Here is a 25,392-nt window from a genome sequence, read left to right on the forward strand (position 1 = left end):
TCCTCTTTGTCACACTTAGATGAGGGAACAATGACAGTATCTTTTAAATTAAGGAATATGTTTTTCATGATTTATTATAGGAGTTTAAGTGTCATAACAAAGGATATTGTTAACTATTAACACTTTCAGGTACACTCATCTTTTCAATAACAAAGCTAGAACGCACCAGGACAAAATTACATGAGATATACTTCAAATTACTTGCTTGCTAAAAAGGCCAGGATTGCATATGAAGCTGAGCTGGTTTGGTGAACACCCTTTCCTGAGACCTAAAAACTCATGTTAGCTCCCAAAACCAATGCATAGACTTTAGCTCAGAGATATAAAAGTCAGCCCCGTCACCACTGATAGCCCACAAAATAATAACAAACTGTTCTCCAATATGCTCCGCTCACTCAGATAGGGATCAACTCCTGTGTTATTTATGGAGAGAGAGCTGCTCTTGATGGCAAAGCTCACAATTACTGTGGGATATTTCACTGATCTGTTTGTTGACATCTATAACACTTGCCTGATAAGGGGGATGCAGTCTGTCATAAATGTATCAATTGGTTGCTCCACCAGTGTCCAGTGTGATAAGGTTTCATTCATCAGGACAGGAATTGATCTAGGTTTAACATCTCAGCTTGACTTGGTATATGTTCTGCTCTTGAACCTCTCCTGCTCTGCATCTCAAACAAAGCAGATGGATGAGCGCATCTCATTCGCCAAGCGAGTTGTTATTTCAAATTGCATGTGAAAATATAGGCCACTATATATTGCTAGTGGAAAACATGTTGGCAGAATGGATATAAGATGGTATTTAACACTGAATGGTGTGGTATCGATAACATATTTTACTGGATGTGTTCAAAGAATAAAAAAATGAAAACTAATTTTAGGAAACTGACAGATACAGTAATGTACAAGGTCTGAATCTGTCATTCTCGCTCGAGTAGCAGCACACATTACACAATATTTTCCAAAGAACATCCATTTGTGTCCATTTAAAAAGGACACTTAATCATCCTCGTCATCAAGGCCAAACTCTAACCCAACTCAAAACACTAGCTATTCATGCACGGTTAATTCTACTCATATCCAATCAATACGCAACTGATAATACATGCAAAGTGCCATTCACTAGACAGTGTGGATGAAATAAAGAGAGGTTGGCTGGCCGGCAGAAATACTCAGGCTCACACTAGTGGATTACCAGTGCACCTAGCACAAGCCGATTGTGTGAGCAAATGTCACGTTGTGAATACAAATACACTGACATGATCAGATAACATGCTACGAGAAGATTAGTCCAGTCTCAAATGCCATTTCCCCAGATAGCCATGCACAGACTGAGGCAGTCGGGCACTCTGAGAAAGCAATATGAAATTGAGATAGGACTGATTGTGCCGTAGGCTACTCCTGTACAGGAAAGTGCTAGCCAAGCCCATGGCAACACGTCGGAGTTGCTATAGCTAGATTTCCATCCAATTGGTGAGAGAATTTCATGTGAATATTCCAAAATCTGCATTAAAAAAATATTTGCATTTTCCCACCAGAGATGAGTTTCCATCAAATTGACCTATTACTGATACGTCTGCGCATGATGACGCAGTGCACATAACTTCTGCATTTAAATTCCCATGTACCGAGTATAAAATACAAGTCAAATAGTTTCCATCGCATTTTCAACTCTACTGATGTTTTTGTCACAGAAAATGTTGCATTATATAGCAAATGTGCCCACTCTGGTATTGGCACGTGTGTTCTAGCCAACAGCTCTCCGATACAGTGCAGGTACAGCCTACATGACATTATTATGGACAAAATAGAAAGATTATTATTTGTCAAAGCTCATCACCTTCCACTTTCACCAGTGAAAGTCATCACGTGTCTCCAAGTTTACTTCCATATGATGGATATTATATCAACATTTCCACTGTCTTTCCACAGTTAATTTTACCAACAAAAAGTTCACCTTATCTAGCGTATTCAACATTCACACTAATCAGTTATTTATGACAGATATCAGAAATGGTCAAATATTTACATTTCACTGAATGTTTATTTGCGTATGTTATTGATCAGGTTTACTGGAATAACACGGTTATACAGTAAGAAATGATGCCTGTAAAGAGTAGAACACTTGAATGACAAGTGCACATGGCCATTCATCCAGCCCGTTCTTTATACATATAAATGCCCATTTGAGTTTACTTGTCTTGTGTGAGGCTGTGACATTGAGGCATTACCACAGTGTGTCAATGCAGAAGTTGGATGGGTCTGTAACGACATGTGTTCTGGAGAGAATGTGATCAGTGTATTCCAAGTCTGGATAACTGCAGTTTTCAAAGTCATGGCCAATTGTCTTGCCCAGAGTAAAGGTGATTTAAGAGCAATTGGGATGTAATACTGCTTAAACCCTAATTCAGCAGTTATTGTTAGCAATTTCAGGTCATTTAGGTTCCGTGTTAAGCGAGCATTGTGTCAAGATGTAGTGTGGCTTGGCGGGGGTAAATATGCAAAAAGGTGCTACTGTTATTATATTCACTTCGTAGTCTGACTGCAGAGCTTCTTAGGGAAAAGAGCGAGAACAAGGTAAAGAGGAAAATCTTGGCACAGAGGGCTAAGACATATCGGGATAGGACACCTTGCTGGACAATGTACAGTATCCTCATTAATTATTGGTACCCTAGGTAAATATGAACAAAAAGGCTGGGGGAAAATGTCATTGTTGTTTATCAGCTCGATCTTACACTCAAAATATCATGACTAACATGCGTGTCACAATTATTGGCACCCCTAGAAATTCTTATGAACAAAATCTAATTGATGTACTACCAGTCAATAGTTCAGACACCCCTACTCATTCAAGGGCTTTTCTTAATTTTTTTACTATATTGTAGAATAATAGTTAAGACAAACACATATGGAATCATGTAGTAACCAAAAAAGGGTGGTATATAGAAGATATCCCTATTTGGTAAAACACCAAGTTCCTATTATGGCAAGAACAGCTCAAAGAAACAGTCCATCATTACTTTAAGACATGAAGGTCAGTCAATATGGAACATTTCAAGAACTTTGAAAGTTTCTTCAAGCGCAGTCGCAAAAACCATCAAGCACTATGATGAAACTGGCTCTCATGAGGACCGCCACAGGAAAGGAAAACCCAGAGTTACCTCTGCTGCAGAGGGTGTTCATTAGAGTTAACCACCTCAGATATTGCAGCCCAAATAAATGCTTCACAGAGGTCAAATAAGACACATCAACATCAACTGTTCAGAGAAGACTGCGTGAATCAGGCCTTCATGGTTGAATTGCTGCAAATAAACCACTACTAAAGGACACCAATAAGAAGTAGAGACTTGCTTGGGCCGAGAAACAAAAGCAATGGACGGAAATCTCTCCTTTGGTCTGATGAGTTTTTGGCTCCAACCGCTGTGTCATTGTCAGTAGGTGAACCTAAATGACCTGAAATTGCTAACAATAACTGCTGAATTAGGGTTTAAGCAGTATTACATCACAATTGCTCTTAAATCACCTTTACTCTGGGCAAGACAATTGGCCATGACTTTGAAAACTGCAGTTATCCAGACTTGGAATACACTGATCACATTCTCTCCAGAACACATGTCGTTACAGACCCATCCAACTTCTGCATTGACACACTGTGGTAATGCCTCAATGTCACAGCCTCACACAAGACAAGTAAACTCAAATGGGCATTTATATGTATAAAGAACGGGCTGGATGAATGGCCATGTGCACTTGTCATTCAAGTGTTCTACTCTTTACAGGCATCATTTCTTACTGTATAACCGTGTTATTCCAGTAAACCTGATCAATAACATACGCAAATAAACATTCAGTGAAATGTAAATATTTGACCATTTCTGATATCTGTCATAAATAACTGATTAGTGTGAAGTGTCTCACTGACAATAGGGTTTAAACTTTCAGTGCACACTTTGTGGCTGTCTGCATGTCTATCTTCCAGATGGAGAGAGGTACTTCATTTCATTTAACCTTTTTTTAACTAGTCAAGTCAGTTAAGAACGAAAGATTTTTACCTTGTCAGCACGGTGATTTGATCTAGCAACCTTTCGGTTACTGGCCCAACGCTCTAACCACTAGGTAAGCTCCACATACCATGTGGCGCGCTTACAAATCTACCACATCAAACCAAAGGCAGGCAAAATGTTGGTGGTGAAATGTTGAGTTTTTTATGAAGTGAGCTGCAGGAACAGTTTGGTTTAACATGTGTAAGCTCCACCAACCAGAAGGTCTCTTAAATCAGATGTCAACTTTTCTCAGTCTACAGGAGTGGTCTTCAAACTTTTCTCAGTCTACAGGAGTGGTCTTCAAACTTTTCTCAGTCTACAGGAGTGGTCTTCAAACTTTTCTTGCCCAGGCAAACCAGCAACCCTGGGACCCCCATCATACGTTGGCAAAACACAATTCGGGCACGTTTTGTCTCATCATCAGATGAATGATAATAGCAACGAGAATGAACATTTTAAAATGAATAGCTTTGGTACAGCATGATGCTGCCATCACCATGCTTCACCGTAGGGATGGTGCCAGGTTTCCTCTAGATGTGACGCTTGGCATTCAGGTCAAATAGTTTAATCTTGGTTTCGTCAGACCAGAGAATCGTGTTTCTCATGGTCTTGAGAGTCCTTTAGGTCACTTTTGGCAAACACCAAGCGGGCCATCATGGACTCTAGGAAGAGTCGTCCATTTAAGAATGATGGAGGCCACTGTGTTCTTGGGGACCTTCAATGCTGCAGAAATGTTTTGGTACCTTTCCCCAGATCCATCTCTCGACACAATCCTGTCTCGGAGCTCTATGGACAATTCCTTCAACCTCATGGCTTGGTTTTTGCTCTGACATGCACTGTCAACTGTGGGACCTTATATAGACATGTGTGTGCCTTTCCAAATCATGTCCAATCAATTGAATTTACCACAGGTGGACTCCAATCAAGTTGTAGAAACATCAAGGATGATCAATGGAAACAAGTTTAATCAGAGCTCAATTTCCAGTCTCATAGCAAAGGGTCTGAATACTACTGAATCTGTTTTTTAGTTTGAATAAATTTGCAAAAATGTATAAAAACCTGTTTTCGCTTTGTCATTATGGGTTATTGTGTGGGGAATGCCAAGAGTGTGCAAAGCTGTCAAGTCAAATGGTGGCTACTTGATTTGGTTAACACTTTTTTTGTTTACTACATGATTCTATATGTGTTATTTCATAGTTTGGATGTCTTCACTATTATTCTACGATGTAGAAAATAGTAAAATAAAGAAAAACCCTTGAATGAGTAGGTGTGTCCAAACTTCTGACTGGTAATGTATGTAGAACTACGTAGAGAGCGATGCAAACAGACCTCCGTTGGCTCCATTTGCGTAGACTCCTTAAAAAGCCAAGATAACATTGAAAAGCATTAAATATAGCATACAATATAGAAATGAATCAATCTTCTGGTGGCTTTTGACTCCAAAGCCCACATACTGTGTATAAATCAGCATACAGCTCAAAGCCATGCACTTCTCCTTCACCAAAATGTAAACATTATCTAGGCTGCGTCCTATGACACCCTGTTCCCTTTATAGTGGAGTGCACTTCTTTTGACCAGCGCTCTATGGGCCCATAAAGGAGAGCGTTGGGTGTAATGTCTGTGTGAAACAATAAACAAGGAGGGAAGTAATGGTGTCCTTTAAAGGTAATGCCGGAAGCAACGAGTTTCGGGATTAGCTGGCTACTGTGAGGGAAATTACGGCTTTGGGAGCTCCTGATAAACACACGCGGCAATTACACAAAATGTTAATAGCTACTATAGAGAAAGTCATTAAGAGCATAAAAAATAACTAAATAAAGCTCAGAATGAATGTTCGATTTTCCTAAAAGTTAATAATCGCTAGGGAAAGACCTTCATACTTTAAATAGTGAACATATAAACAATAACTTGGTCATCTACATACTGTCCCTGGCTTTGTCTATCATTTTGAAATCATTAAAAAAGCACAGGGGAAAATGCAATCTAATGTGCATGCATTACCTTTGTTTATAATGAAATTAATGTTGGAGCATAAAAGCCATTTTACTGCTGTGATTCATCTATGGAGTGCAGACCAATTAAAACTTGCCACATAAAATGACTCACTGGGAATTTAGCATCCATAAAACCACACTTTAGGTTTCACATCCCAGTCAACAGTTGACAATAGTTCACAGCCCTTCTGAATCCCCTTTTACCTGGCAACTCTCACTTGGAGTGACTGAGCTATTCACCAAGTACTGATCTGGGCAAACTGCTGTTGTGTGCAACAAATATAAAGTACTACAAAAAAGATGCTTTCGAATAGTGTTTGTGTATACAAAAAAAAGAGACATCAAACATCTTGGAATAAAGTTCTGTATAGGAATGAAATGTGAGCAATGTCTTGCACCCCCATGTTGGCACCATGTGTCCATTCTGTTATGGGACGATGAGGGCAATCACGCGTTCATAAAGCAACCATTTGTTGTGGATGGCAGCAGCCCTGCACACATCCAATACTTTTATCAAGGCTTCCGTCGGCGGAGCACAAGCTTCGATATCTGCGCCATTATCATATAGAAGTCAATACGGCATAAGAGGCTGGTTGACAGCACTTCAGACAACAAGATCAATCAGCCTCTATAGCTAGGAACCTACAGCCTATTCATCTCAGCAGCCTAGGCAGGGTCTAACACAAATATCATAAAGCATGAAATCTAAGGCAATAGTAAAGTAACAGAAATCAAATCGACTCGGAGGAAATCAATCTATTTCTGTCCAATGTTCTTCCAATGTGTATGGAGATGTAGGCTAATTAAGAAAAGTACAAAACACAGTTCTGTGAATAGGTAAGTAATTCCCACAGAGACAGATACACACACACACAGTGCCAGCTTGTTATTCACCCCGTACCGCCAAGTGTTAAGACAAAAGGTAGGAAAGTCCTAACTGTACTCTGCTGTCCAGCAGCACTGCTCCGCATAGAAACACACTAACACGTCACACACAACTGTTCCCATTTCCCTACCTGTAGCCCTCGTCTCCTCAGAATGCTGGACTCGTCCATGCTACAGAGCTCTGGCTTCTCATGCCTCCCTATCGGCGCATAGCAATGCTGCACTGACTGGCTGCCTACAACTGGCTCTCTTGCGCTCTCTCTCTCTCTCTCTAGCTCACTCCCTCCCACTAAATCTGATCTTAGCAGCTGCTAAACACTTACATCAGAACTTATCTGATTGGAGGGGGTTAGTCAGCTGACACCTCCCTCTTGTTCTTCTCCTCGCCCCTCTGGAAGTTCAGGACAGTGTGTATGTGTGAGAGAGAGTGTGTTTGAATGTGAATGAGTGTGTGGGAGAGAGCGTATGTGAATGTGAGTTAGTGTGTGAAAGAGAGGGCGACAACGGAGAAGGAGGGAGAAGGAGACAGAAGGGAAAGACGGGAAGGGATAAAAGAGGGAGCGAGAAGGGAGAAGAGGGGGAAAGGGAGAGAGACACAGAGAGAGAGACAGACAGGGAGAGAGACAGACAGACAGAAGAGGGGACACACAGACAGAAGGGGGGGACACACAGACAGAAGGGGGTGGGGGACACACAGACAGAAGGGGGTGGGGGACACACAGACAGAAGGGGGTGGGGGACACACAGACAGAAGGGGGTGGGGGACACACAGACAGAAGGGGGGGGGACACACAGACAGAAGGGGGAGGGACACACAGACAGAAGGGGGAGGGACACACAGACAGAAGGGGGGGGACACACAGACAGAAGGGGGGGGACACACAGACAGAAGGGGGGGGACACACACAGACAGAAGGGGGGGGACACACAGACAGAAGGGGGGGGACACACACACAGACAGAAGGGGGGGACACACACACAGACAGAAGGGGACACACACACAGACAGAAGGGGGGGACACACACAGACAGAAGGGGGGGACACACACAGACAGAATGGGGGGACACACACACAGACAGAATGGGGGGGGGGACACACACAGACAGAATGGGGGGGGACACACACAGACAGAATGGGGGGGGACACACACAGACAGAATGGGGGGGGACACACACACAGACAGAATGGGGGGGGACACACACACAGACAGAATGGGGGGGGACACACACAGACAGAATGGGGGGGGACACACACAGACAGAATGGGGGGGACACACAGACAGAATGGGTGGGGACACACAGACAGAATGGGGGGGACACACCGACAGAATGGGAGGGGACACACCGACAGAATGGGGGGACACACACCGACAGATGGGGGGGGGGGTCACACACCGACAGAAGGGGAGACACACACCGACAGAAGGGGAGACACACACCGACAGAAGGGGGGACACACACACAGACAGAAGGGGACACACACACAGACAGAAGGGGACACACACACACAGACAGAAGGGGACACACACACACAGACAGAAGGGGACACACACACACAGACAGAAGGGGACACACACACACAGACAGAAGGGGACACACACACACAGACAGAAGGGGACACACACACACAGACAGAAGGGGACACACACACACAGCCAGAAGGGGACACACACACACAGCCAGAAGGGGACACACACACACAGCCAGAAGGGGACACACACACACAGCCAGAAGGGGACACACACACACAGCCAGAAGGGGACACACACACACAGCCAGAAGGGGACACACACACACAGCCAGAAGGGGACACACACACACAGCCAGAAGGGGACACACACACACAGCCAGAAGGGGACACACACACACAGCCAGAAGGGGACACACACACACAGCCAGAAGGGGACACACACACACAGCCAGAAGGGGACACACACACACAGCCAGAAGGGGACACACACACACAGCCAGAAGGGGACACACACACACAGACAGAAGGGGACACACACACACAGACAGAAGGGGACACACACACACAGACAGAAGGGGACACACACACACAGACAGAAGGGGACACACACACACAGACAGAAGGGGACACACACACACAGACAGAAGGGGACACACACACAGACAGAAGGGGACACACACACACAGACAGAAGGGGACACACACACACAGACAGAAGGGGACACACACACACAGACAGAAGGGGACACACACACACAGACAGAAGGGGACACACACACACAGACAGAAGGGGACACACACACACAGACAGAAGGGGACACACACACACAGACAGAAGGGGACACACACACACAGACAGAAGGGGACACACACACAGACAGAAGGGGACACACACCCACACAGAAGGGGACACACACCCACACAGAAGGGGACACACACCCACACAGAAGGGGACACACACCCACACCCACACAGAAGGGGACACACACCCACACCCACACAGAAGGGGACACACACCCACACCCACACAGAAGGGGACACACACCCACACCCACACAGAAGGGGACACACACCCACACCCACACAGAAGGGGACACACACCCACACCCACAAGGGGACACACACCCACAAGGGGACACACACCCACAAGGGGGGACACCCACAAGGGGGGACACCCACAAGGGGGGACACCCACAAGGGGGGACACCCACAAGGGGGAACACCCACAAGGGGGAACACCCACACAAGGGGGGACACCCACACAAGGGGGGACACCCACACACAAGGGGACGGACACACACAAGGGGACGGACACACACAAGGGGACGGACACACACAAGGGGACGGACACACACAAGGGGACGGACACACACAAGGGGACGGACACACACAAGGGGACGGACACACACAAGGGGACGGACACACACAAGGGGACGGACACACACAAGGGGACGGACACACACAAGGGGACGGACACACACAAGGGGACGGACACACACAAGGGGACGGACACACACAAGGGGACGGACACACACAAGGGGACGGACACACACAGAAGGGGACGGACACACACACACACAGAAGGGGACGGACACACACACACACAGAAGGGGACGGACACACACACACACAGAAGGGGACGGACACACACACACACAGAAGGGGACGGACACACACACAGAGAAGGGGACGGACACACACACACAGAGAAGGGGACGGACACACACACACAGAGAAGGGGACGGACACACACACACAGAGAAGGGGACGGACACACACACACAGAGAAGGGGACGGACACACACACACAGAGAAGGGGACACACACACACACAGAGAAGGGGACACACACACACACAGAGAAGGGGACACACACACACACACAGAGAAGGGGACACGACACACACACAGACAGAAGGGGGGACACGACACACACACAGACAGAAGGGGGGACACGACACACACACAGACAGAAGGGGGGACACGACACACACACAGACAGAAGGGGGGACACGACACACACACAGACAGAAGGGGGGACACGACACACAGACAGAAGGGGGGACACGACACACAGACAGAAGGGGGGACACGACACACAGACAGAAGGGGGGACACGACACACAGACAGAAGGGGGGACACGACACACAGACAGAAGGGGGGACACGACACACAGACAGAAGGGGGGACACGACACACAGACAGAAGGGGGGACACGACACACAGACAGAAGGGGGGACACGACACACAGACAGAAGGGGGGACACGACACACAGACAGAAGGGGGGACACGACACACAGACAGAAGGGGGGACACGACACACAGACAGAAGGGGGGACACGACACACAGACAGAAGGGGGGACACGACACACAGACAGAAGGGGGGACACGACACACAGACAGAAGGGGGGACACGACACACAGACAGAAGGGGGGACACGACACACAGACAGAAGGGGGGACACGACACACAGACAGAAGGGGGGACACGACACACAGACAGAAGGGGGGACACGACACACAGACAGAAGGGGGGACACGACACACAGACAGAAGGGGGGACACGACACACAGACAGAAGGGGGGACACGACACACAGACAGAAGGGGGGACACGACACACAGACAGAAGGGGGGACGGCACACACAGACAGAAGGGGGGACGGCACACACAGACAGAAGGGGGGACGGCACACACAGACAGAAGGGGGGACGGCACACACAGACAGAAGGGGGGACGGCACACACAGACAGAAGGGGGGACGGCACACACAGACAGAAGGGGGGACGGCACACACAGACAGAAGGGGGGACGGCACACACAGACAGAAGGGGGGACGACACACAGACAGAAGGGGGGACGGCACACAGACAGAAGGGGGGGGGGGGCACACAGACAGAAGGGGGGGGGGGCACACAGACAGAAGGGGGGGGGACACACAGACAGAAGGGGGGGACACACAGACAGAAGGGGGGGACACAGGCAGAAGGGGGGGACACAGGCAGAAGGGGGGGACACACACACAGACAGAAGGAGGGGACACACACACAGACAGAAGGAGGGGACACACACACAGACAGAAGGAGGGGACACACACACAGACAGAAGGAGGGGACACACACACAGACAGAAGGAGGGGACACACACACAGACAGAAGGAGGGGACACACACACAGACAGAAGGAGGGGACACACACACAGACAGAAGGAGGGGACACACACACAGACAGAAGGAGGGGACACACACACAGACAGAAGGAGGGGACACACACACAGACAGAAGGAGGGGACACACACACAGACAGAAGGAGGGGACACACACACAGACAGAAGGAGGGGACACACACACAGACAGAAGGAGGGGACACACACACAGACAGAAGGAGGGGACACACACACAGACAGAAGGAGGGGACACACACACAGACAGAAGGAGGGGACACACACACAGACAGAAGGAGGGGACACACACACAGACAGAAGGAGGGGACACACACACAGACAGAAGGAGGGGACACACACACAGACAGAAGGAGGGGACACACACACAGACAGAAGGAGGGGACACACACACAGACAGAAGGAGGGGACACACACACAGACAGAAGGAGGGGACACACACACAGACAGAAGGAGGGGACACACACACAGACAGAAGGAGGGGACACACACACAGACAGAAGGAGGGGACACACAGACAGAGCAGGCGGGCAGAAGGGCGGGCAGGCAGGACACCGAGGGAAAGGGGGGGGGGGGGCACAAGGGGAGGACACAGAGAAGGGGAGGACACAGAGGGGGAGAGAGAAAGGTAGACAGATCTAATTTAGCATAGGGACTGAGGGGCGACTGGGGGCCCTAGATCTGCCTCAGTCCTTTCCCCCTGAGCGGATCAGCCACGTTTTTGTGGCGCCCTAGGTGACCATGAAATGCAGAGGAGGATATCCTGCCAGGAATTGTTCTCCTGCTATCCTCCTCTCCATTCTAACAATACAGCTGTTATCCTGTACTGACCGCCTGTCCATCTGCAGAGAGCAGCCATGGCTAACTGACCGCTGCTATTAAATGAGTCATTATTCATACGTTCTTTCTCTCCTGGGCCAAAGATATGACGGTCAGAATGTCCAGAGGATAGAGACTGCAGCTGAGAGCAAGGGTGACGGCAAGGGGTGAGAGCAAGGGTGACGGCAAGGGGTGAGAGCAAGGGAGAGGCCAGGGGTGAGAGCAAGGGAGAGGCCAGGGGTGAGAGCAAGGGAGAGGCCAGGGGTGAGAGCAAGGGAGAGGCCAGGGGTGAGAGCAAGGGAGAGGCCAGGGGTGAGAGCAAGGGAGAGGCCAGGGGTGAGAGCAAGGGAGAGGCCAGGGGTGAGAGCAAGGGAGAGGCCAGGGGTGAGAGCAAGGGAGAGGCCAGGGGTGAGAGCAAGGGAGAGGCCAGGGGTGAGAGCAAGGGAGAGGCCAGGGGTGAGAGCAAGGGAGAGGCCAGGGGTGAGAGCAAGGGAGAGGCCAGGGGTGAGAGCAAGGGAGAGGCCAGGGGTGAGAGGGAGGAAAAGAGAAGTGTAAAAAATTGATTTACAATAGTGGGGCACCGCTGCTACAGCTGGCTATAGGGGACTTCTCTTTCCTTCCATAGAAACAACAGTGCTTCTTATTACTGTGCTGCTATCAAAAACAACTCCACTGCCTCATTCAGTTCCTCTGAAACCAGCTGTTTGCAGCACATAGCGTATTCATACCCCTTGACTTGTTCCACATTTTGTTGTGTTACAACATTACATTCAAAATTGTGTTTTTTTCTTCAAAACCTTGTCCAAACAATTGAATTAGCCACAGGTGTACAGGTTAAAGTGATCTCAAAGATGATCAAAATTAAATTGGATGCACCTGAGCTCAATTTGGAGAGTCATCGCAAAGGGGTGTGAATGTAAATGACATCTGTATTTTATTTTCAATAAATTTGCTAAAATGTCTAAAAACATGTTTTCACTTAGTTATTATGGGGTATTGTGTATAGATGGGTGAGAGGTAACAGCAATGTGGAATAAGTCAAGGGGTATGAATACTTTCTGAAGGAGCTGGAACTGCATATCCACTGTCAATTTCCACATGCCGGTTTTTCTTTCCTGGCTGTCTCTATTACAAGTTCTATCAGTTCGCAGGCACTCAGCAAGTAACGAAACCGGGGATCTTCTCCAATGCTACATTCCACCACAGGCACAACTTCAGTCGCCCCATTCTGAATGACTAGCATTAAGAGAAGGAGGTTTATGATTGCCATCACGCCAATTCCATCCGGCAATTTCACAGACCTCTCCCCTCCGTCCCGTCTCCCCTCCGTCCCGTCTCCCCTCCGTCCCGTCTCCCCTCCGTCCCGTCTCCCCTCCGTCCCGTCTCCCCTCCGTCCCGTCTCCCCTCCGTCCCGTCTCCCCTCCGTCCCGTCTCCCCTCCGTCCCGTCTCCCCTCCGTCCCGTCTCCCCTCCGTCCCGTCTCCCCTCCGTCCCGTCTCCCCTCCGTCCCGTCTCCCCTCCGTGATTTCCATTTGCTGTGACTCTACTTTGAATATTAAGTGGCGCCCCATCCATTCTCACCGTCTTCCGCCAAACTCAAAGGATTTCTGTTATCGAGCATGGACAAGTGACGGCTAATCAGCTACCTATGACTGAGGAGAGAGGAAAAGAACAGCGTGGAAGGTCAAACAGGTGACCGTCATTGTAAACTTTCCCCTTCTCTGTCCGCCTGTAGAACAGAGCAGCGTTTGACTGCAGCCAGATTGCCAGTAATTTGTGTGGTCCCTGATAAGGGGGAGAATATAATTGAGAGGGAAGACAGCGCTAAAATAACAGGACTGGTTTTGGATTCCTTCTTCAACTTTTCAAACCTCAACAGAAGGTGGATTAGCCCGTCACCTCCGGCTCTGAACAATGCCCCCCAGATGATCTGTGGGAATTAAAACATTGCGTTAAGTCGAGTTATTTTTTCCAATTCCCTGCTCCCAGTCTGCCGCTGCTTAGAGGGCACAACTAAGGAAATTCCATTTAAAAGTGAGAATGAAGAGCTGGGAAAAACCTATCTGAAAGGTCATTAGTCTTATTCAATGCAAGGGACGCTCCCCGCAGTGCAAAGTGAAAGCAAATACTGCAGGCTCTACGGCTAGGCAAACATGTAGCGTTCAAGGGACATTCTCCACAATAATACCCTGAGCACATGCAAGGGATTCAAATGCAACTGTCTGGAAATGACTTAACTTCTTTCAGCTAGGGGGCAGAATTTTTATGTTTGGAAAAATAACGTTCCCAAGGTAAACGGACTATTTCTCAGGTCCAGATGCTAGAAAATGCATATAATTGACAGATTAGGATAGAAAACACTCTAAAGTTTCAAAAACGGTCAAAATATTGTCTGTGAGCATAACAGAACTGATTTGGCAGGCGAAAACCTGAGGAAATCCAACCCGGAAGTGCCTTTTATTTGGAGAAATCCCTGTTCCGTTGCCTGCCCCTCCTCCATTTAAAGGGGTATCAACCAGATTCCTTTTCCAATGGCTTCCTCAGGCTGTGACCAGGCTTTAGACATAGTTTCAAGCTTTTATTTTGAAAAATGAGCGAGATTTTTCAAAACGCGTCACGTGTCCTTTGATTAGTTCCTGCGCGCGAGAGATGTAGCTCGACAATTTCTTTCTCTGTAGTATTGAATAGGTTACCATCCAGTTGAAATATTATCGATTTATGTATGTTAAAACAACCCGAGGATTGGTTATAAAAAACGTTTGACATGTTTCTACGAACATTACGGATACTTTTTGGAATTTTCGTCTGCCTTTCAGGACTGGAACGAGCCTGTGGTTTTCTGAACATAACGCGCAAACCAAATGGCGGTTTTTGGTTATAAAACTAATCTTTATCGAACAAAAAGAACATTTATTGTGCAACTGGGAGTCTCGTGAGTGCAAACATCCGAAGATTATCAAAGGTAAGCGATTCATTTTATTGCTTTTCTGACTTTCGTGACCAAGCAAATTTGCGGCTAGCTGTTCTTACTGTTTTGTCTAGTGATTGATAATCTCACAAACACTTGGATTGCTTTCGCTGTAAAGCATATTTTCAAAATCTGACAATAGGTGGATTAACAACAAGCTAAGCTGTGTTTTGGTATAATTCACTTGTGATTTCATGATTATAAGTTTTTATTTTTTATTTGGCGCTCTGCAATTCAGTGGTTGTTTACGAAAATGATCCCGCTAAAGGGATCCGTGCGGCAAGAAGTTAAACAAATCAGAAGGTTACAGCGGCAGTGACAACTCACTTCCTTGCAAAAGAAACGCATTCAGTGAGACCCGTTCAATCTGTAGTCAACTCAACCTTTACCGGTATACGCTTTTCAACAACCTCTTACAGGACAAGCCTTGTTGGAAAATCAGCCAGAGTAGAGCATTGTGTGGGGAGTATAGCCACTGCAAATACCACTGGGTCTGGGTGGAAGAGGCCCTTGGCCACATGCTGGCCTCTAAAGGAAGTCGCAGGGGGTTTCTGTGTCTCATTTCCTCCCGGCAGGTGGGCAGCTAAGGCCGTTTCCTGCCGGGAGAGGCGAGGAGGAGAGGACGTAGGAGTGTGGAGCAGTGAGAGGAGGAGAGGGGTTTTGGCGGGAGTTAGCCCTTAGAGCCTGGAGTGAGAGCTGATTGAGTGACCCAAGGCCCCCGCTACTCCTCTGCCCTGCCTGGGCTTATCGGAGCGAGAGGACGCCTGCCGGCCTAAGGCGGGAGGAGGAGGGCCATGGCCTGTGGAGGGGGAGAAAGAGAGAAAGATAAAGAGATGGAGAGAGAGAAAGTGAAAGAAAAAGAAAGAGTGAAGGGAAAGAGAGACTAAAACAGATATATCAGATATATACAGGGAAAGCTCAGTCTGACATATCTGTGTATATAGCCAGTCCTTTGGAGTGAGAGCATATATGACCTTATAACCCTATAGTCAATCCCTCAGTTGGAAAGAAAAGCAGACTTGGTCACCCTAAAGAACCAATCCCTCACAGTGGAGTCCAAGATGCAATGTGGTGCAAGAAAATGAAATGCACTCGCACACATCTTCAGTAGAGGTGTGTCAGATGTTCAACAATTGTTCAAATGAAATGAAGCTCCCACACACGCCCACGCTTGGAATCGTTTTTTTTTGTTGGCCTTTTGACCTTCGTCAGAGCATTGAAAGGCCAAGCAGTTAGCGCAAACACGTTTCTTCTCATTTTAACAAGTTGGTGCAAGAACATACTGACACAAAGCAACTCAAGATTGCAATAAATCACATACAAACTCCTCGTTCTGTATTATGCTTAGTGAATAAAATGTAGATTGGTGTCAGAAGTGGGATCCAGTATGTTACAGGACTATAGGACTATATATTTGATCAAATGTATAAGCACATATGAAACGGATGTCAGTTTGATTCCGCCAGGGATTACTACAGGAGTCCCGTACAGACTGTGTTCCCTGTCTTTTCATTTCATATTCTATCAGAAACACAATGTCAAAATGTGGATTCATATTATTTTAGAATCCCTGAAGAGAGAAACAGTGTATTCAGATCCCTTGCCTTTTCCCACATTGTTACGTTACAGCCTTACTGTGAAATGGATTAAATGTTTACCTCAATCTACGCACAATAAAAGGGAAAGGGGGATACCTAGTCAGATGTCCAATTGAATGTATTCAACAGTAATGTGTCTTCCACATTTAATACCCCATAAAGACAAAGCAAAAACAGGTTTAGACATTTACACCTTATTTACGTAAGTATTCAGACCCTTTGCTATGAGACTCAAAATTGAGCTCAGGTGCATCCTGTTGGAATTGATCATCCTTGAGATGTGTTTACAACTTCATTGAGTCCACCTGTGGTAAATTCAATCGATTGGACATGATTTGTAAAAGGCACACACCTTTTTACATAAAAGCCCCACAGTTGACAGTGCATGTCAGAGCAAAAACCAAGCCATGAGGTCGAAGAAATTGTCCGTAGAGCTCCGAGACAGGATTGTGTCGAGGCACAGATCTGGGGAAGGGTACCAAAAAATATCTGCAGCATTGAAGGTCCACAAGAACACAGTGGCCTCCATCATTCTTAAATGGAAGAAGTTTGGAACCAAGACTCTTCCTAGCACAATCGGGGAGAAGGGCCTTGGTCAGGGAGGTGACCAAGAACCCGATGGTCACTCTAACAGAGCTTCAGAGTTCCTCTGTGGAAATGGGAGAACCTTCCAGAAGGACAACCATTTCTGCAGCACTCAACCAAACAGGTCTTTATGGTAGAGTGGCCAGACGGAAGACACAAATCCATAAAAAGCACATGACAGCCCGATTGGAGTTTGCCAAAAGGTACCCAAAGTACTCTGACCATGAGAACCAAGATTCTCTGGTCTGATGAGACCAAGATTGAACTCTTTGGGCCTGAATGCCAAGTGTCACTTCTGGAGGAAACCTGGCAGCATCCCTACGGTGAAGCATGGCAGTGGCAGCAGGGAGACTAGTCAGGATTGCGGGAAAGATGAGCGGAGCAAAGTACAGACAGATCCTTGATGAAAACCTGCTACAGAGCGCTCAGGACCTAAGGCTGGGGTAAAGATTCACCTTCCAACAGGACAATGACCCGAAGCACACAGCCAAAACAGGAGTGGCTTCGGGACAAGTCTCCGAATTCCTTTGAGTGGCCCAGCCGGAGCCCAGACTTGGACCAGATCAAACATTTCTGGAGAGACCTGAAAATAGCTGAGCAGCAACGCTCCCCATCCAACCTGACAGAGATTGAGAGGATCTGCAGAAAAGAACTCCAAAAACAGGTGTGCCAAGCTTGTAGCGTCATACCCAAGAAGACTTGAGGCTTTAAATCGCTGCCAAAGGAGCTTCAACCAAGTAATGAGTAAAGGGTCTGAATACTAATGTGAAAGTGATATTTCAGTTGTTTTATTCTTAATAAAAAATATATATGTGTCATTATGGTTATATTGTGTGAAAGATAAGGAAAAAAAACAACTTAATCAATATTAGAATAAGGCTGTAACATTAAAAAAAATTGAAAAAAGTCAAGGAGTCTGAATACTTTCCGAATGTACTGTTATGCCCAGCAGATTAGTTTGACCGGGGTCTGAGCTCTCAACAGCAGCCACTTCATTGAAAGTGACAGTTTTCACTTACATCCTGCCTCAGTGCATGTATGTACACACAGTAACATGTCACATAATTGTAATGTATTCTAAGATTACTGGACATGTGAGGTCATGGGCTTTACATGACCTTGGAAGGTGATCTTGAGAATGGAACTGAAAGGACATGCTAGGGTTTGTATGTATACAAGCATTCATTTCAAAAACATTCAGTAGCTGTGTTCAACTTGCACAGAGGTGCATACTGACTTTATTTGTCCCTCAATGTTTTGAGACTAAAAACAGTGATTTTAATTTTGGAAATCTGTTCCAAAGTATCCCCACGCATAGAGAGATACTGTATATGTGATCGTATACAAATGTAAGCAATGTTTGAAATTATTGAGTTTGAGTACTCTACAAAGTTTTTGTAATTACGTTCGACCATCCGCGCAAGAAAAAAACAATAGGCCCATGGCTGAATCTAGTTGATGATCCCTGCTGTAAACAAAGCACACCTTGGACTGTGTCCAATATAACTCATCTCAGGTCTGACATCACCTCTGCAGACCCAATGCAGGAGAAACGATATCTCCAAAGGACATCAGTGACTACAATAATGAAGGAGAAATCCAGTCCACACAGCCACAACATCAGGATTATGACAATCTTATCTCCATTTCAGGCCAGGAGAAGCCTATTGATTTCCTGTCAAACCTAATCATGGTCAACAGGGGTGTGCCATGCGAAAAGGGAAGGAGACCTGCACACCCAGGGGCATGACGGAAAAGCATGAAGGAGGAGAAAAGAGAGAATGCAATAACAGCAGACCTGCGAAGCGAGGGGGGGACAAGGCATGGTTGATAGAGGGAGATCATGGTAGAGCTGGCACTGGGGGGCTGGGAGGTGAGGAAGATGGGCCAGACTGAGCGTAGGTGACATATTTCTAGTGTGGCTCAATGAACGTGACAGACATAGTCAGGAAGATGATATATTGAATGCTAATACCACTGTACCAGTGAATACCAAGGAAACACTGCAGAAAGAATGAGTCAATTATTGAGTTAATTAACTGCCATCCTTCAAGGTAAGCTCAGGGAACATTTTACAAAGCGGATGCTAAATCAGGCTCCTGATAGGAAATCTGCCTTTGAAGGAATATCAACCAGGATCCACTGGGAAACAGGTGCTTGAATACAAATAGAGAAGAGCTTGAGGAGTTGCCTTCCAATATCACTGCTGTACAATAACAATATTGAGTAGGGATAATACATGTTAATTATCAGCACAAACACAGCGTCATTATCACACATTTCAATAATCTCCCAAACTGAAGCAAAAGGCAAATCAACCTCCTCCTCAAACACTAATCCGCCAGGCCAAGAGCATATCTCAAACTGCTCAAGTTTTATTGTCTCAAACACCAACATGCTACCATTGGTACAGCACTGTCAGAGTGTTGGCTGCCTTCCATTCCCAGACAACAAGACCACTGTTCTATAAAGCTGTCGTTAATTGGTGTAATTAAGAGCAAGGTTTAATGAGTTCTTGGCTCGATGTGACCAAAGATATCCAAAGGCCATCTCTGAGTGAGTGAGTGACTTTGGAATGATGGGGAGTGTTCATAAGAAAGGTCTTGCTGAACTTCTCATGTTAAAACTTCCTGTAGCACTTTGAACCAGGGGTCGGAAGGGAAGTAATTGTTCAATCATTTCGTTCTTAACAGAAACATTTTCCCCCTCGTTCTGCACTGTTCCGACCAGCAAAATAAAGTTCTCACCCGGTTTGAACGCAAAAAGTTTAGTATTCCTTTGTTTTCTTGCCGAGCGGCACCAGAATTCAGATAAAAAGCCATATTACCATTTTGTAGTTAATAAATCCAATGTTAAATGTGATTACTATAGTGTCCTTCACTAGCATTGAAAAAGTTCATCCATTCTTCTCTAATAAAAAAAATAATAATCATGCTTGTAACGTCAGTTGTGGCAAAATGGCCTAAGGACAACAAAGTCAAGGTATTGGAGTGGCCATCACAAAGCCCTGACCTCAATCCTATAGACATTTCACATTCTTAAAATAAAGAGGTGATCCTAACTGACGTAAGTCAGGGAATTTTTACTAGGATCAAATGTCAGGAATTGTGAAAATCTGAGTTCAAATGTATTTGGCAAAGGTGTATGTAAACATCCAACTTCAACTGTATGCATGTATGTATGTATGTATGTATGTATGTATGTATGTATGTATGTATGTATGTATGTATGTATACACACCACACAGAAACACTCAGCAATAAAATAAACGTCCTTTCACCGCCAACTGCGTATATTTTCAGCAAACTTAACTTGTGCACATATTTGTATGAACATAACAAGATTCAACAACTGTCAAACTGAACAAGTTCCACAGACATGTGACTAACAGAAATGGAATAATGTGTCCCTGAAGGGGGGGGGGGGGTCAAAATCAAAAGTAACAGTCAGTATCTGGTGTGGCCACCTGCTGTATTAAGTACTGCAGTGCATCTCCTCATCATGGACTGCACCAGATTTGCCAGTTCTTGCTGTGAGATGTTACCCCACTCTTCCACCAAGGCACCTGCAAGTTCCCGGACATTTGAGGGGAATGGCCCTAGCCCTCACCCTCCGATCCAACAGGTCCCAGACGTGCTCAATGGAATTGAGATCCGGGCTCTTCCCTGGCCATGACAGAACACTGACATTCCTGTCTTGCAGGAAATCACGCACAGAACGAGTAGTATGGCTGGTGGCATTGTCATGCTGGAGGGTCATGTCAGGATGAGCCTGCAGGAAGGGCACCACATGAGGGAGGATGATGTAATGCACATTCTTTAAATTTTCACCTAAAATTACATACCCAAATCTAACTGCATGTAGCTCAGGTCCTGAAGCAAGGATTTGCATTTTCTTAGCACCATTTGAAAGGAAACACTTTGAAGTTTGTGTAAATGTGAAAGGAATGTAGGAGAATACAACATTAGACCTGGTAAAAGATAATACAAAGAAAAAAACTTTTGTACCATCCTCTTTGAAATGCAAGAGAAAGGCCATAATGTATTATTCCAGCCCAGGTGCAATTTAGATATTGGCCACTAGATGGCAGCAGTGCATGTGCAAATTGTAAGTATGATCCAATGAACCATTGCATTTCTGTTAAAAATTTTGGATCAACACTGCCCAAATGTGCCAAATTTGTTAATTAATATCTTTGTTCAAAACTGTGCACTCTTCTCAAACAATAGCATGGTATTCATTCACTGTAATAGCTACTGTAGATTGGACAGTGCAGTTAGATTAACAAGAATTGAAGCTTTCTGCCAATATCCTCCCGGGTGGCGCAGTGGTCTAGGGCACTGCATCTCAGTGCTAGCTGAGCCACCAGAGTCTCTGGGTTTGCGCCCAGGCTGGGCTGGGTTCGCGCCCAGGCTCTGTCGCAGCCGGCCGCAACCGGGAGGTCCGTGGGGCGACGCACAATTGGCATAGCGTCGTCCGGGTTAGGGAGGGTTTGGCCGGTAGGGATATCCTTGTCTCAGTATGTAAAATGTAATGAAATGTTAAAAAAAAAATGTAATAAAATGTATGCACTCTACTGTAAGTCGCTCTGGATAAGAGCGTCTGCTAAATGACTAAAATTTTAAAAATTTAAAAATGTAAATATCAGAGATATGTCTATGTCCTGAGAAATGTTCTTGTTACTTACAACCTCATGCTAATCGCTTTAGCTCAGACGTCCTGCAGGGGAACCACCAATTCTGAAGTTAAATGGGACTATCATTTGTTTTTGAACAGGACAATGACCCAATACACGTCCAGGCTGTGTAAGGGCTATTTGACCAAAGATAGTGATGGAGTGCTGCAGTGCTCCAAAATCACCCGACCTCAACCCAATTGAGATGGTTTGGGATGAGTTGGAGAGCTGCAGAGTGAAGGAAAAGCAGCCAATAAGTGCTCAGCATGTGGAAACTCCTTCAAGACTGTTGGAAAAGCATTCCAGGTGAAGCTGGTTGAGAGAATGCCAAGAGCTTTCAAAGCTGTCAATCAACGCAAAGGGTGGCTACTTTAAAGAATACAAAATATATTTGTTTAACACTTTTTTAGTTACTACATGGTTCCATATGTGTTATTTCATATTTGTGATGTCTTCACTATTATTCTACAATGTAGAAAATAGTAAAAATAAAGAAAACTGGTACTGTATATACACTGAGTGTACAAAACATTAAGAACACCTTTCTAATATTGAGTTGCATGCCATTCAGAGGGTGAATGGGCAAGACAATATTTAAGTGCCTTTGAACATGGAATGTGCCTCTTTTTGCCCTCAGAACAGTCTCAGTTTGTCAGGGCATGGACTCCACAAGGATGCTGGCCCCCATGTTGTCTCCAATGCTTCCCACAGTTGTGTAAAGCTGCTAGATGTCCTTTGGGTGGTGGACCATTCTTGATACACACAGGAAACTGTTGAGCTTCAAAAACCCAGCAGCGTTTCAGTTATGACACACTCAAACCAGTGCGCCTGGCACCTACTACCATACCCCGTTCAAATATTGCCCATTCCCCCTTTTTGAATGGCACACATCCACAATCCATGTCTCAATTGTTTCACTGTTTAAAAATCCTTCATTAACCTGTCTCCTCCCCTTCATCTACACAGATTGAAATGGATTTAGCAAGTAACATCAATAAGGGATCATAGCTTTCACCTAGATTTACCTGGTCAGTCTCATGGAATGATACATTCCACTGTATACAGTGGATACCTAAGCCTATAAGTCTATGCATGATGCATTTAGTGCTCACATCTCTGACAGCTGAACAGTGATGTGGACATACTGTATTGTTTTAGGAAAACAGAAAACAAAAATAATACGCCATAAAGTTTTACATATTCTACACATCGAAACAGAAGAAAGTGTTTTTGTTATAGGCGGTTTAAGGACATGTAAATGTGGCTCATTTGGCAAATATTCCCAATTTACTGATGGTGCTGGCTGTGCCAGGTCGGTTCTGAATGTCCGGCAAAATTCTCCAATGCCCGGTAAATTGAAATCTTCCCGGTCAAGTTACTTACCGAAACCCTGGCACACACACTGGCAAAGATTTTCTGGCAGGCAGACAGTTTGAGTGACAGAGAGGACTTTGCATAGGTAATTTGTTTGCGTTTTGTGTAGGGCTGAAGATAAAAATTCCCAGAACGGAAAACATTAACCGGTTCCCATGCTTTTAAAATAACTGTTCTGTTCCGGACAGTAAAGATTACGTTCGTTCATGGTTCTGATTTTGGTTTCTCAGTTTACAGTTTTGTTCGCTGAACCGGTTCCAACTCCTGCTTCAAACTCCAATGACCCTTTTGAGAACCCCGCCGTAGTGAATTAATGATTCTGATGATAATTTGTATTCTCCTAAGAATATTATATTTCAGCATGAGATCCATGGGCCAAAGCCTATATAGAGATTGGATACATATAAAGCTGACATGGGCAGCCCTGACAGGATCTTCCTAAAGAACAGAAGAGGATTATGAGAAGGCTAAAGTGTTTTTTCATAAATAAAAATTGTGTAACATGGTCCCTGGGGCTAAACAGCCCAATGCTGCAGTGAAATGTTTCATTTGATGGAACAAAGCTAGCTTTTCATACGAGATGGATTCGTCTTTAAACTGTGATTCAAGTCCCCAAAACTCAGTGTACCTGCCGACAGAATGCATATTCTAATATACCTCTTACAATCCAAGTAAGTCATTGAGAACACTTTTTATTTACCAATAGGAACCTGGTTAATAATATTTCCTACTTTTCAGACATTGTGATCTGGAATTCTGTAGCAATGATCCACAATCATCTGGTCCCACAGAAAGCCATCTCAGGTGCAACAAGTTGTGCATGGTCCCTGACAAACAATGATAAAAACAACTGTCCCTGATAACAGTACAGTACACAGAGACTGTTTTCTCAAGGTCAAATATGAATCACTAGCATTTATTATGCACCCAGTTCCCTGAAAAAATAATACCATGACTCTAGAGATGGCGTTCACCTGAGAATTTACTACAGTACTATCCACTCTAAAAGATGCTATTAGGATGTGGCCACGCATCAGCGATTCAACGCGTCCACACCAGACTGTGTAAGGAGTGGCGAGCAGCATTTAATTTCTTCCGGGGGGCTAGGGAGACACAGAGGCATGCAAACAGACCAATAAGGATAAACATTACCATCAGTCGTGCCGTGGACTGATACAACAAGCTACACACCAGTCAGACAAGACACAGATACTCTGACACAGTTATACAAATACATACCTACTAACATGCAGATATACAACTCTCAACATGCACACAAATACTCATACACACATACAAAGATGACCACGTAAACCGGCGCACGCACAAATACTCTCAGAATACGCACACAAAAATTAGCCACCCATGAGAAACAATAGATGAGAACGCATCTCCTATCTCAGCCCTGTGTAATGACATTCTGTTTGTGCTGCATTGACCCTGGCCTCAGCAATCATTAATTTCAATCAGCCCTTGCTACATGGGGTCTGGGCTCCTGTTTACAGGGTGTGAGGAGAATCTAATAAGACGTGACAGTCTCCAGGGAGGCTCTTCACCCACCACTCCACATTCACCTCTGGGGAGGGGGCATGACCTCATGGAGACTTTCTGGAGACCAGACGCATTGGGGACCTGATATTAATGGGGATCTGATATCATGATATGATGGGGAACAGATATGATGGGGACATGATATTATGACAGTTACCAAACCAGCACTAACCCAAATGATTCAACTGATTGACTGATGATTAAGCTGTTGGTTCCCCAGAAACCAGGATTGGGAAACACTATGAGGACC

General features: G+C 45.7%; 1 protein-coding gene across 5 annotated transcripts in view; it reads right to left on the minus strand.

Annotated features, from left to right (window-relative positions):
* LOC129818327 (microtubule-associated serine/threonine-protein kinase 3-like) overlaps positions 1 to 25,392 on the minus strand; it is a 170,842-nt gene that overhangs the window by 91,266 nt on the left and 54,184 nt on the right. For 2 of the 5 annotated variants that reach the window (XM_055874107.1, XM_055874105.1), the window contains exon 1: positions 7,054 to 7,192. The exons of the other annotated variants lie outside the window; for them this stretch is intronic. In XM_055874107.1, the coding sequence (XP_055730082.1) occupies positions 7,054 to 7,092 (39 nt within the window). In that variant the 5' untranslated portion in view covers positions 7,093 to 7,192. Of the gene's footprint in view, positions 1 to 7,053; positions 7,193 to 25,392 lie in introns of those variants that run through there. 5 annotated transcript variants of the gene reach the window in all.

This window comes from Salvelinus fontinalis, chromosome 21, assembly GCF_029448725.1.
Source record: "Salvelinus fontinalis isolate EN_2023a chromosome 21, ASM2944872v1, whole genome shotgun sequence".
Lineage (NCBI taxonomy): Eukaryota > Metazoa > Chordata > Actinopteri > Salmoniformes > Salmonidae > Salvelinus > Salvelinus fontinalis.